The following is a 14,660-nucleotide window of genomic DNA, read 5'->3' on the forward strand; positions in this document are numbered from 1 at the left end:
CTGAGCCTGTGCTCTAGAACCCGCAGGCTACAACTACTGAGCCCACACACCGCAACTACTGGAGCTGTGTGCCTAGAGCCTGTGCTCGGCAACCAGAGAAGCCACTGCAATGAGAAGGCTGCGCACTGCAATGAAGAGTAGCCCCTGCTCGCTGCAACTAGAGAAAGCCCGCGTGCAGGAGTGAGGACCCAACACAGCCAAAAATAAATAAATAAGTAAAATAAAATTACCAAAAAAAAAAATAAGGTACACTATTTGATATAAATGGATGCAGTTGTGGTTTCCTATTCAAACTAATGGGAAATACCTTTACAACTAGAAATATCGTTTCATAAGAGTTACATTGAATTTTGTATGCCTAAGGAGGAAATGTTTTTGCCAACTTATTTAAAATTATAAACATTCCTTCTTAGAGCAGTTTTACAAAGATATGTATTTACTGATGCTTCAATTTTGATTTTTCACCCCTCCCCCCCCAGAAAGAAAGAAAGCGAGCCTGTAGGAGGAGAGTATTGCCTAACTCTGTGAGCTTAGTTGAAGCATCAGTCTCCAGGAGCTCTGCTGAGGCTTTTGGCTGCTTTGAGATTTTTGAGGGCCTTCCCCATACCCAAAGTGAATGATAGTGCCGGTGTCTAGGTGGTTTTCTGCCACTGTAAGGGTTGCTAGCCAGAACATGTCAAAGCCATCAACCTCAGCTTGGGCCGCCACATGGAAATTGTGCTGTCACACCTCTCCCTCGTGCCAGCTGTACGCACACTTTGGAGGCTGCATTTTCCCTGGGGCTCATATTGCTGGGCCTCCTGCAGGCCACCGGATCTTTTAGATAATAATAGTCCTTAAGCCAGTGCCCTGACCTATTTCACCAGCGTCCCACAAGTGTATGAACTGGGGTCTGGGCCAGAGCCTTTGGGAACCTTGGTGTTGGTCATTTTCGCCACTTGAGTTGACTTGCTGGTAATTCTCATCACTTGGAGTTTTAGCTAGAGAGGTACAATAAAAGCTCTATGGCATGTGATCGGGATAACTAGTAAGTAATCAATACATTTGAATAATTATTTAAAGCAAGAAATCTGAATCTCCAACTGGCTAGTCTCAGCTAAAGTCTCAATTCCATGCTAGCAAAGTAGTAATGTTCTAGATGATGTAACTGAGGTGATGCATCCTTAATGAAACAGTGGACTGATTTGTTAGTAAATGAAATTATTCTATATGTAACCCTTGGGAAATTGATGAGTAGTTATTAAATCACTGTTCAGCCAAAAAAGATACTTTAAAAGGTGTTATTAAGTTTTTGTCAGTCTTTCTCCCAGCCTCAGCATTCATTTAAACTTGCTGCTTAGACGTGCAGGTAAGCCGTGTTGTCACCATGACTTGCAATGATGTCTTTCTGAATGGTCCTTCACAATCTAGAATTAGACATGGATTCCTTGGTTTATTCACGGGATGATAAATGAGGATGTGTCATGATTATGAATGAGAAATGCATTCTCATTAGATCCCAGGGCAAAATGACTTTCAGAAGTGATGTGCCCTCATCTTTACCATATAAGGCCGTTACTGTATGGTTTCCTTCAGTTTCCGTGGACTTGAGCTCTCAGCAGTTTATAATTGCCCAGCTCCGCCCTTTTAAAGATACATACTTATGGGTGAAATATGTTGTTGTGCTTTAGGTTTGATTTTGTTATGGGTAAGAAGCTATTTGGAGGTGCAAGCCCTTGGAATCACAGCAGCTGATAACTTGACTGTGTGTGGAGCACACCCTGTGTGTAAACCCATCATTGCACATTTAAAACGGCATTTTTTTCTCATACTTCTTTTTGTTCCTCTATCACTGTCAGACATTTAGTCGATTCCCTTTCTGTTGTGCTGCAGGATGATGCTACTTTCCCTGTTTTATTTGTTGTAAGGATTTATGATGATGTTATAACCAGAGGAAGCAGCTGTTTGCAGGGTATCATTTTTTATTAACTTGTGTTTCTGATGACCAGCTGCCACTAATTTCAACATTACTCTTGTGCCTTTTTCACAACCCCATGGCATAGTGGAAATTTTCTTTCTCTGTAGAAACCTAGTAGGATTGTCAGTGGTATTTTAGACGTCTGCTTCTTGGTTTTCTCTGTTCCTATTTCTTTACTTAGAAAGTGGGAATAATAGGGTTGCTGTTTCATGAAGGTAGTTGTGATAATGCACATAAAAGATTGTCCTACAGTTCTTAGCATGTAACCTAAGCACTCTGAAAGTGCTAGCGATTTTTATTACTAATTATTTGTTTTTGATAGAAAGGGGGGAAATAAGTGGCAGTTGTCTTTTGAATTACATTCAAGTTCCCGTGAAACTGTTGGGCTCTTTATTACTTTTATGCTATAGACTTGTCGGGGCTGAGTTGAGAATGGCAGAAACGCTTCTTACTATTCTCAGATATCTTACTTGATTGAAGAATACTGGTGAGTAGCTATTTACTTTTGGCCAGGGTTGTATAATTTTAACCTTAAAAAGAAAAGTCATTTAGTAAGCTTCTGAGTATAATTAAGAGCAACTAGTATTAATGTACTACCAGATTCCCCTCAAAATTGCTGTATATCTGAGCAAAAGCTCTTCCTAGCCCAGATTGAAAAAAATTATTTGGTGTCCTTGGATGTTTAGAGTTCACTGACTATACTCTGCCATCAAGGATGCCAGATGGGGTGTGCTGGGGTGAGCCTCCGAATGCAAAGACCCTGGGATACAATAAAACATTTCAGGTAGAAAAACTCTTTTCCTTGGGATTAAAGGGTTTTTTTTTTAGATTTTTAAAATAATTAATTAACTAATTAATTTATGGCTGCGTTGGGTCTTAGTTGCAGCACGTGGGATCTTTGTTGAGGCATGCAGGATCTTCACTGTGGTGCGTGGGCTTCTCTCTAGTTGTGGCTTGTGGGTTTTCTCTTCTCTAGTTGTGGCGCACAGGCTCCAGGGTGCATGGGCTCTGTAGTTGCGGCACGTGGGTTCCAGAGCACGTGGGCTCTGTAGTTTCCGGCTCACGGGCTCTAGTTGAGGTGCGTGAGCTCAGTAGTTGTGGCATGCGGGCTTAGTTGCCCCACAGCATGTGGGATCTTAGTTCCCTGACCAGGGATCGAATCCACGTCCCCTGCATTGCAAGGCGGATTCTTTACCACTGGGCCACCAGGGAAGTCCCATAGATTTTTTTTTTAATGTAAATTAATAACAATATATTGGTGTGTTTCTCAACTTTATTATATTTTAGTTATTTTTTAAAAATAGGAAACAAAATAATAGGACACTCATGTACTCACCTACAAGGTTAAACAGATGTTAATATTTTGCCATGTTTGTTTCATATCTCCCTTTTTTGAAAACAGTAAAGCATAACAGATGTAGCTAAACTACCATTCTGCTTTCCATTTTTTCTCCTTCCCCAGAGGTAATTGTCTCCTCAAAGTTGGTATGTATCATATGTTTGTACTTTATTACATGTGAATGTACCTATAACATAGACTATTATTTGGTATGTTTTAAACTTTTATATAAGTGATATTTATTCTCATACCAAAGGACAGTTACATTGCTTCTGCTTTTTTCACTGTTTCCAACAGTGCTTCCATGAATACCCTTGTGCAAAATATGGGAGCGTTTCTCTCGCACAGACCATCAAGAAGTGGTATTGCTGAGGGGCGGGCAACTTCAGCTCCAGTTGTTTCCAAATTGCTCTCAAAAGGAATCGTAGCAGGATACTCTCCTGTGCGTAGTTTTTATGAGTTCCTCTTCCCAAACATGTTTGCCAGCACTTGTATTTAGACTTCTAAATTCTTGCCAATTTTAATAGGTGTCAAATATTACCTTATTGTTTTAATTTGCAGTTCCCTGATTACCAGTGAGATGGAGTACTTTCCATACATCTGTTGGCTTTTCAGGCTTCCTTCCCTGTGGATCCCTGTTCATATCATTTGCCCCTTATTCTATTAAGTTGTTTATTGATTTTGTCAGGTATATATTTTATGTATACATACATGTATATATGTATGTATATACACACACACACGTAGATACAAAATCTTCTCCCAATCTGCAACTTGTCTTTTCACTTTACTTGTGTTTTTTTAGAACAACCCACACTGCTGAATTTGCATTACTTTTTTCCCCCCTCCTTTTTTGAGGGGAGTTTGCATCAATATTTATAAGTCACATAAGCCTAAGTTTCTCTTCCTTACACTGTCCTTCATATCAAGGTGGTACATTCCTTATGTAGTGAGTTCAGCAGTGCGCTTTTATTTTTTATTCTCTGGGAACACTGGTTTGAGATGATTTCTTCCTTGAATGTTTGGGAAAACTCATCTGTAAAACCATCTGGGCCTATTATTTTTGGTATTTACTGATTGATTTTGGGTGGGCAGTGATGTATGGAGTTACAGTACTGGTTCTTTTTTATTATTATTATTTTTGGCTGCATTGGGTCTTCATTGCTGCATGCGGGCTTTCTCTACTTGTGGCGAGCGGGGGCTACTCTTTGTTGCGGTGCGCAGCCTTCTCATTGCAGTAGCTTCTCTTGTTGCAGAGCATGGGCTCTAGGTGCGCGGGCTTCAGTAGTTGCAGTGTGTGGGATTCAGTAGTTGTGGCTTGCGGGCTCTAGAGCGCAGGCTCAGTAGTTGTGGCACATGGGCTTAGTTGCTCCGCGGCATGTGGGATCTTGCTGGACCAGGGCTTGAACCGTGTCCCCTGCGTTGGCAGGCGGATTCTTAACCACTGCACTGTGGGAAGCCCACAGTACTGGTCCTTTTATGATTCTGGGTCTCTTTAGGTTTTCTGTTTATTGAAGGAGTTTTGATACATCACACATTTTCTAGGAGCTTACTTATTTCATCTGGAATTTTAAGTTTTGTTTTAGCTATATCCCACAAGTTTTGATATGGCATGTACTTACTGACCAATTTTAACCTTTTTCTGTTGGCTATTATGACTTTCTATGTGAATTATTTAGTAAATTAGAAATTTTGGGGGGACTTCCCTGGTGGTGCAGTGGTTAAGAATCCGCCTGCCAATGCAGGGGACACGGGTTCGAGCCCTGGTCCGGGAAGATCCCACATGCCGTGGAGCAACTAAGCCGGTGAGCCACAACTACTGAGCCTGTGCTGTAGAGCCCGCGAGCCACAACTACTGAGCCCGCGAGCCACAACTACTGAAGCCTGTGCACCTAGAGCCCGTGCTCTGCAACAAGAAAAGCCACTGCAACGAAGAAGCCCCTGCTCACCACAACTAGAGAAAGCCCGCGCTCAGCAACGAAGACCCAACGCAGCCAAAAATAAATAAATAAATTCATTTTTTAAAAAAAGAAAAGAAGAAGAAGGCTGATACCGTTTATGTTCCTGGTACGGTAGGAAGGGTAGGAGTGATGTCGAGGACTTGGATAGGTTGGCAAACACTTTTAAAAAAAAACAAACTTTTCAGATGCTTTGGAGATTTTTGGCTTGTACTTTTCTGTTAATTTTTAATTGTATTGCGTTGTACTCAGAACATGTTCTGTACAATATCGATTCCTTGGTAGTTTTTGAGATTTGCTTTGTGGTATTCTATTTGGTGATTTAAAAAAAAATGTTTATTAGTGTGCTTGGAAACAAAAAGAAATGTGTGTTTTAAAATGTTGGCTATGGGCTTCCCTGGTGGCGCAGTGGTTGAGAGTCCGCCTGCCGATGCAGGGGATGCAGGTTCGTGCCCCGGTCCGGGAAAGTCCCATGTGCTGCGGAGCGGCTGGGCCTGTGAGCCATGGCCGCTGAGCCTGCGCGTCCGAAGCCTGTGCTCCACAACGGGAGAGGCCACAGCAGTGAGAGGCCCGCGTACTGCAAAAAAAATAAATAAATAAAAATAAAAAATAAAATAAAATGTTGGCTACAAGTTGTATATATCCGTTAGATCAAGCTTGTTACTTTTGTTAAAGCCGTTTATATTCATACTGATTTTTGTCTGTTTGATCTCTTAAGTCTTTATTACAATCTCTTAAGATTATGGTTTTGTCATTTTCTCCTTGTACTTCTGTCAATTTCTGCTTTAATTATTTTGAAGCTTATGTAGTTAGATGAGTTAAAGTCCATAGTGACTATAGCTTTTCTCTGATTTGTTTCTTTAAATGTTAAAATGTAATCTTAAATAATGCATTTCACCTTAAAATCTATTTGTTCTGGTATAACCACCTGGTACATATTTTTATATCCCTTCCCCTCCTTTAGTTGCCTTTTTGTATTATTATTTTGTAAATGTGTCTTATAGCTGGTTTTAATCTGATCTGAAGCACCTCGTCTTTTAGCAGGTGAGTTTAAGTCATTCATATTTACCGCAGTTTGTGATTTATGGTTGGTTTTATTTCCACCATCTTATTTTGTGCTTTCTAGCTTTCATGCTTTTTCTTGCCCTTTTTTCTTTTTATTTCCTCTTTCTCTTATATTGAATGAGTTTTTAAAATTCCACTAACCTTCCTACCACTCCATACACTTTTTGGAAGTTATATATTCTCTTTTAGTGTTTACCCTTAATTTTAACATACTTACATGACTTAAAGTCTAAAACTAGTCAAATTTTCTGCCTTTTTCTAGGGAAGGGCCCTGAAACCTTTGAATTCTGATCATATCTTTCTATCTTACATGTTATTGTTGTTTAGTGTTTTAGTTCTGCCTTGTCTTACCTGTACTCCAGTTAGTCATAATTACTACTGTTCTATACAGTCAATGCCTATTTACATTGACCACATTTACCAATTTGTTTGCTCACTTCTTGTTTTGGTATCCCAGTTCTTTCTTCTGGTTCACTTTCTTTTCCTGAAATAAGTCCTTGAACTTAGTTCTTTGAAATTAATTTTGAAATTCTTTGAGATAAGTCCAAGAACTTAATTCTTTGAATAAGAGTCTTTAAATGGTAAATTTTCAGTATATTTTTGTTTAAAAATGTTGGGGTTGTTGTTTGTTTGTTTGGTCATCACTTTTGAACGATAGTTTATCTGGGCATAGAATGCACAGATGGTTGTTTTTCTTCCCATTTCTGAGATAGTTTCTGATGTCTTTGTTTCTGTACTTGCTTTTGAGAAGTCTGCTCACAGCTAGTCTAGTTATTCTCTCTGTAGGTAATCTGTCTTTTCTCTATGGCTGCTTTGGTTTGAGATTTTATCTTTGTTTTAGGTGTTCTGAATTGCACTAGGATATTCTACTTGGGACCTGTGCTTCTTCAATCTGAAGACTTATGCCCTCAGTTAAACTTGGAAAATCCTCAGCCCTCATCTCTTCAGTTTTTTGTTTCTCTTGCATTCTCTCCTTCTGGAATGTCTGTTGCAATGTGTGTCAGACCTCAACCTGGCCTTTGTGTCTCAGAATGTTTTAAATTACTAAATATCACACATTCAAGAGAGTAACTATATCTATAGCTTAAATAATAATAATACATAATAAAACAGTAATAATATTAGAAAATAAAACACCTGTGAGGTCACCGCCAGCACCTTGAGTAGTAGACCATGACGTGGGGTAGGAACTCCAGGGGAGGAGCACTCACAGGGGGAATTAGGTGAAACTACCTGGCTTGGGTGCTTAGTAGCAGCTCCTTCTTTAAGGAAGGGTACGGTCAGGGGTGTTGGTAGAATGGATTCCGGCAGTTGTTAAATTTTGGGTAACGTTTTTTGAGCACTAGAGGTGCTGGGGCGATACCAAGTGCTTCACCTTGATTGTCTCAGTTAATTCTCACATCAGCTCTTGAAGAAAGAATTCTAGCGTTCTCATTTTACAGGTGAGAAACTGAGGTCATTTGGCCAGAGCCTCGGGAGAAAATGGCAGCGCCACACCCCAGCCCTGGCAGCCTGGTCCCTGACCCTCACTGCTTCTCGGCCTGTCAGTGACCCACGTGGCTTCTCATACAAGACCCAGGTTCTCTGTAATATTGTGTTTCTTCCTTGGCGTTTTCGTTTATGAATTCCTGTTTTTGGTGATGCAATTCAGGAGACCGAAACTCTGGGTTGAATTAGTTTTGCAAGAGAAAGGGGGAGCGTGTGAAAAAACCCAGGCCTCAGGTCCGTAGGCTGGTGCACCTTCACACCTCAACTCAGAACTCACCTTTCTGCGCAGAAAACCTTCCCAAAGGCTGGAGCCCCCGCACAGCTGCTTGAATGTCCTTCTTCTGTGTTCCTGCCGCCTTGGGCCTGTCCTGGTGCTGCACGTCTTGTGCTGCGCTGTAACTGGAGCTTTAGATGGACTCCACGCTCGGCCAGGACGTGGAGGGCGCCCTGCTCACCGCTGTGTCAGCTCAGCTCAGTGTCTGGCCCAGAGTTCACGGATAACACACGCTTGTAATTCTTTAATGATTGAGTAAGTTAACATTATACAGGAAGAACTAATAGTAAGCGCCAGCTTTTTATTGAGTAGTTACTGTGCTCTGGGTACTCTAATTAATTTAGTTACTGTGCTCTGGGTACTCTAATTTTTTACACACCTTATACAGATGGTTGTAATGCTAGGTTATGATTTACCTCATTTCTCATTTACTCCTCCCGGTAATCCTGGGAGGTAAGCATTACTGTTACTCATTTTACAGATGACAAGCTGAAGCTTAGAGAGATTACCTGTCTGAGATCACACACTGTTCAACCAAGAGAGCCTGGACTTCAATCCATATCTGTCTGACTCTGGAGCCTGTGGTCTTTGTGCTTTAGCACACTGCTTCTCTGGAGATTTCCACAGTCAAGTCAAAGTGGAGGAATCCAAATTTACTGATCTTGAAAATTTTCCAAGAAGCCTGCCCCCGTGTTGTGACAGCTGGCCATAACAGGAGAGTAGCATCAACCAAAGAATAGGCTCACTTTTGCATTGTGGTGATTCCTTTCTGTTCACCTGCGTTTAGCATATGTAGAAGAACGTCAGCAAGGACTGGCATTAACCTTTTTGAAAAGAAGCAGCCTTTGCACAGCTGTTGTTGTAATAGCGTTTGTCTTGGTTAACACCAGACAAAATTGGTCCGACAAGCCAGATTGGCTGGTTAGGTTCAAGTGTGTAACATGAGCACGTTGTGATGGTTGCTATGACCAACATTAGAAGTTGTGTTCTTAATGAGATGTGGATCTGGGTAATGGCTGAGAGCTAAGCTGGTTAATTAGAAGGCCCAGCTGGCGTTTCTGTTGACGGAAGAGACCGGGACGTTGAAACGTACTATGTCCTTCGGCCGCTGAGCAGTGGTTAAAGCTTTTCTTTTCATTACCTTCACTTCGCTTGCTCACTGGAAGTGCCATCCACTTGCAGAACGGTTAATTCGTATATTCAAGGGCACTAGCTTATCATATTAAAGGTTATATTTTACATTTTGAATAATACCAGGTTTGGTTTTTTTTTTAAACAGTAAAAACACACCTATAATTTACAGTAGGCTATTGTTAGAATTGTATTGTGATGAAAAGACTCTTGTATTCTCTTTTGCTGTGTCTATTAATGCCATTGATTAAATAAAATCTCTGTGGTTCTGGAAATGTAGATCCTTGATTTGATGGAGTATCCTTGGTAGTAACTGTTTTTTAGAAATGCAAGTTGACATTTCTTAACAGTTGACGTTGGCTGATATGAACGTCATAATTTGTAGATTCTTGAGAGTTTGGGGTAGAAGTAATAAAGGAGAAGTGGGTCTGACAAAACATAAGAACTCTGTGGCATTGATGTTACATAATAGGTCTGTTTCTCTCTCCTTTCAGACTGGTCGAATTGACAAATCCTACCCCACAGTGTGTGGTCACACAGGACCAGTGCTGGACATAGACTGGTGCCCACATAACGATCAGGTCATTGCCAGCGGCTCAGAGGACTGCACGGTTATGGTAAGTTCCCTCGGTGTGGCGGGCACACAGGCCAGCGAGACTCACCTACTGCCTTCAAAGAGTGTGTGTGTGTGTAGGCTTGAAATGCAGAAAATCATAGAGCTTTGATTGTCCATTGGACTATACAAGAATTTAGTGACACTGAAGTTTAACTGCAGATAAGCCGTTTTACAAGTTTATATCAGGGAGTTGTACTCTCTTGTCTTTTTCCTTCTTTTGCTTCTGTGTGTGCGCATACTTGTTAACAGTTGACACATCTGCTTGATGGGAAGGTTTTAGGGAAAGTAAAATGACTTTCAAATAATTCTGTGAATGCCGTTACACCACATGACCTTCCTCCCCTCTAAAAAAGGAGAGATAAAATTGCTACCATGATATATTACAGTGCATATTACAGTGAAATACGATGCCAAAGGTTATATAGATAGATGGAATGTGAAACAGATATTGAAAGATAATAAAGAGTTTTTGTAGGTGCTTATTTCCAAGCTAATGTCTAGTGGACCCTGGTTAACGAAGTCGTTTTTATGCAGATATACAAATAACCAATTTGAAAGGTTGTTAAAGTAAGTTCTGTATGTTCCCCGGTTTAGATTCCAAAGGTAGGTTATGTATGAAACCACGCTTTGGAGTACTTGTGAATGTGAGGCTTCTTGTTCTTGATTATGTTCTTCTTAGCCTTCAAATGTAATTATGAGTTTGGATCCATTTTTAATCCTAGCGCAACATCTGCTGCAAAGACTGGGCAAGAGCGCAGACAGGGAGCCCTGAAGTCATGCCTGGAGTGGATGCAGGTCGTCCCTCAGGCAGCCTCACACCTGGCAGGTGGAGAGCTGCAAGACCTGCACTCTGGTTATCCCCCTCTTGGTTTTCTGTGCACTGAACCAGACTTAGAAACATTGTTTGGAAGGCTTTGTTAATTACAGTTATTTTACATAAAAGGAAATTAATTCCTGAACTGTGCCATTTAAACGTTTACCCATTTTTCCTCATGGACTTTTGGCTAAGGATAACTCCTCCTGTGATCTCATGATTTTGGCAGCCAAAGTGTATTAAAGAAATATGCTGCTATTAAAAGGAGTTGTTCCGTTTAACATGCCTTGCTAAATTGATCATTTGAATGGCTGCAGACACATTTTGCTAAGGGGAAGGAACAGTATTTAGACCTGATGCCCAAATCTTAAACTGAGAGTCTTAACCTTTCTTGGAGAAGCGGGTTTGATCCATCCCTCCCCATCTCCAGCATTATTGGTCACATTGCCCTTTAAAAAAAAACCTTTGTATTATAAAACAGACCAAACGAGCAGTTAAGTGAGTTCAATTAAGTGAAAAAGTGAATTGAGGGACTTCCCTGGTGGCACAGTGGTTGGGAATCTACCTGCCAATGTAGGGGACACGGGTTCGATCCCTGGTCCAGGAAGATCCCACATGCTGCGGAGCAGCTAAGCCCGTGCACCACAACTACTAAGCCTGCGCTCTAGAGCCCGCGAACCACAACTACTGAGCCCACGCGCCTAGAGCCCATGCTCCGCAACAAGAGAAGCCACTGCAATGAGAAGCCCGCGCACCACAACAAAGAGTAGCCCCCGCTCGCCACAACTAGAGAAAGCCCACCCACAGCAACAAAGACCCAATGCAGCCAAAAATAAATAAACTAAAAATAAATAAATTCATTAAAAAAAAAAAGTGAACTGAGTTAGGAGGTTTATTACTGAGTGAACACCCTGTGACTGCCACCCAGGTCAAGAAATGGAACTTTCCCAGGCTTCTCAGTCTCTTCCCTGTGCCCCATCCCAGTCCCCATCCACCCCTCCCTCTCCAAGTAACCAGTAAAACTCACTTCCTTGCCTTTCTTTGTGGTTTTAATCACTCAAGTGTGCGTCTCTGGACGCTAGAGCTTAGTCTTCCAAGTTCTAAAAACTTGATATGCCTTTTAAGTCTTTCCTAATCTACAGGTTCCTCCTCCATCCTTTTCTTGTTGAAGAAGCCTGATCTTTGACCTGTTGCTTCCAGAAGTCCAGAGTTTGCTGATTGCACCCTCGTGGTCCAGTTCAACCTGCTACTCTGTCTTTCAGATTCCCTGCAAGTTGGCAGCTGGATGCTAGAGCATGATTAGATTCAGATTCCATCCCTTTGACAAGCCTAGAGCTCGTGCTCTGGTCTCCCCTCAGGAGGCACGAGGTGTCAAGATGCCTGGTTTTTTGCTGTTTTTTGATTTGTGATTGATGCCCAGCACCTAGATCCAGCAACTCATTAGGGGGTCTCAAAATGGTGATATTAAATGCTGTGATTTTGTTTTCAGTTTTCAGCTGGTAAAATTTTTAACGTGATGCTCTCTCTTATCTACTATTTAGTTACCCAGGAGTATAGTTCATATAGGAAAGCAGGATAAATGCTTGATTCTTTCCTTTTATTTACCCAGTTTTCAAAATAATGAATTGGTTCTTTATCTTCCTCAGAAGGTGACCAATTAGTTTTTCATTTGGAGGTTTTTTTCCCCCTTTCATTTCATTTTGAACTGAATGGGTTTCAATCTGTTACAATTCTTTTCTCAAAGCTCAGGGGATTCAGTCTGTGTTAATGGGAACCTCTTCACAGTTCCTGAGTCCTTCTGAAGTGACCCTACTTGTTTCTGTTGCTTCCTTGCTCTTCTGTATGTCCAGGTGTCTCAGGCCCATCCCTGACCCCACACCTCAAATCCGCCACTTCTCTCAGAAGCTCTGGTTTGTTTTAATGGAAAATGGAGTTTCTAGATCACTCTCTGAGTGCTTAGGGATGCTCATTGTTACCGTAGCGATCATTGTTTTTAAGACTTTGCAGTAAATTTGGCTAGAATATACATATATATTTAAAGATATAATACCTTGTGACTTCGTCTTAATCTTTCCAGTTCAAATTCAGGACTGTATAGTTTTTACCTAACTTCTTTAATAATACATCTCTGCTCCTTTCTTTCACACCAAGAATCCTGGTTCTCAGGAGTTCAGGATGAATTAGAATATCCTAATCTATCTCATTTGCTTTTTCACAGTATACATACAATAGTCTCACACTAAAAATACTAAGAGTATCACCACCATTATGATTACTGAAAGCAGTTTAAAAAAAAAAAGGCACTTGGATCATCTGAAGCTCCTTCTCTAGTAGATTCTAGACCCCAGTACTCTGGAAACCAACCAGAGAGGGCTCCCTTCCAGGACAGGCCCCACCCTGAGGAGCAGTTCCAAGGGATGGAATCAAATAGGAAAGGCTCGTGGGAACTGTATTCTCTAAGTTCTTCTATATTGACAATAGCTTGTTGTGACCTTTATACTTAAAGGTGAATTTTTCTGGATATAAAATTCTTGGCTTGCAGTATTTCCTTGAGTATCTAAATATTTCATTTTCTTTTGGCATAAAGTGTTGCTGTAAAAAATCAGATGATCAGAAAAAATCTGATTTTCTTTTCCTTATAGACTATATGTTCTTTTTGCCTAGATATTCATAAGATTTTTTTTTCTTAAAATGTAGTAATTTTACTAGACTATTGTTGGTTATTCTGAGTTGGTATTTCTGTGTGTGATGTGCTCTTTCAATATATGGTTTCAGGTGCCCCCCCCCCGGCAGGGAAGTTTTATTGACTTAGAGTCTTCAGTATTTGTTCTGTTCCTTTGCTTTGGTTTTTCCCTTCAGGGACTCCTGTTATCCAAATGCTTTATCTTATTTACCTATCTTCGATATTTGTCAGTTTCTCTCCAAACCTTTTTTCTTACTCATTTCTTTTAGGCTAAAATTTTTCTGCTTTTTACCTTTTATTTCTTTGGGGACATTATTTATGTTTATTTGCTCTTAGCTTCTTTGTTAGTCTTCGTTTCTAAAGTATTTTTCCTTTTATTTCTATTTTTTTTCTTGATTTCCGCCACCTTACTTTTGAGTTTTTCAAGTTCTGATTTATGTTTCCTGTCTTGTATTGTTTTCTTAATAATGTCTTTCGAAATGTGTGTGATAGTTTTTATCTTTCTTTGGAGCTGGTCTTACTCGCATTCTTGTACTGTCTGCAGGGATGTATTCTCTTTTTTTCTCCTAGTAATTTTGGAGCCTTGATTTTTTTTTTTTCTTCTCCCTCTCTTATTTTTATGTGAATTTAGTTTTCCCGAGCTTTCAGAAGCTGGCTTCCTTCATAAAGCTGTTCTAACTTCACAGAGCTCCCTCTTCTGTCCTTTTCAGGTAGTGTTCAGAAACATGGTGGCTTGCTGTCAGATTTCCTGACCTGCTTTTTTTTGGTCTTTCTGATTCCTTTGTCCATCTTATTTCTGTCCTGCTCAGATTTGATTCCATTTCTTGGAATTTCCACTCAGTGTGGGCCTGTCTCAGAAGGGAGTCCTCTCTGGTTGGTGTCTAGGGTATTGGGGTTTAGATTTCTCCAGCCCCTTCATACCTTTTTCGTTTCAGGTCCTTGTTCTCACCTGCTGTTGGAGAAGGCAAAGCTCCTTCCCGTTTCCGTTGTGGTCTCATATTGGCCTGCTCTTCTCAGATCTGTGGGGCACCCCATTGCTGCCCCATGATTTTTTTCGCACAGAGGCCGACAACACACGGGTTGTGTGGCTGTTGGTGGTTTTCCTCCACACACTTGCATTTGGGTTATCACCTAGTTTTGTGTATATATTGTCCCTGTGTTTTTGTTTTGTTATCTGCCTGCTCTGTGTTTTTCTTGAGGGACTTGGGAAGATCCCAAAACTGTGCTGCCACTGACACCACCATTGTCCCAGAATCCTCTGACGTTGCCCCTTTATTGGTATTGCCCGAGTGAACATTTTGTAAATTAAATAATGCTTTGGGATAAATCTTCCTC

At 40.8% G+C, this 14,660-nt stretch overlaps 1 protein-coding gene across 2 annotated transcripts in view; it reads left to right on the forward strand.

Moving 5' to 3' along the window:
* Positions 1-14,660, forward strand: part of CORO1C (coronin 1C) — an 84,981-nt gene that overhangs the window by 42,851 nt on the left and 27,470 nt on the right. For both annotated transcript variants that reach the window (XM_082667101.1, XM_082667100.1), the window contains exon 3: positions 9,707-9,829. In XM_082667101.1, the coding sequence (XP_082523227.1) occupies positions 9,707-9,829 (123 nt within the window). The remainder of the gene's footprint in view (positions 1-9,706; positions 9,830-14,660) is intronic.

This window comes from Grampus griseus (genome assembly GCF_964374135.1).
Source record: "Grampus griseus genome assembly, chromosome: 12".
Lineage (NCBI taxonomy): Eukaryota > Metazoa > Chordata > Mammalia > Artiodactyla > Delphinidae > Grampus > Grampus griseus.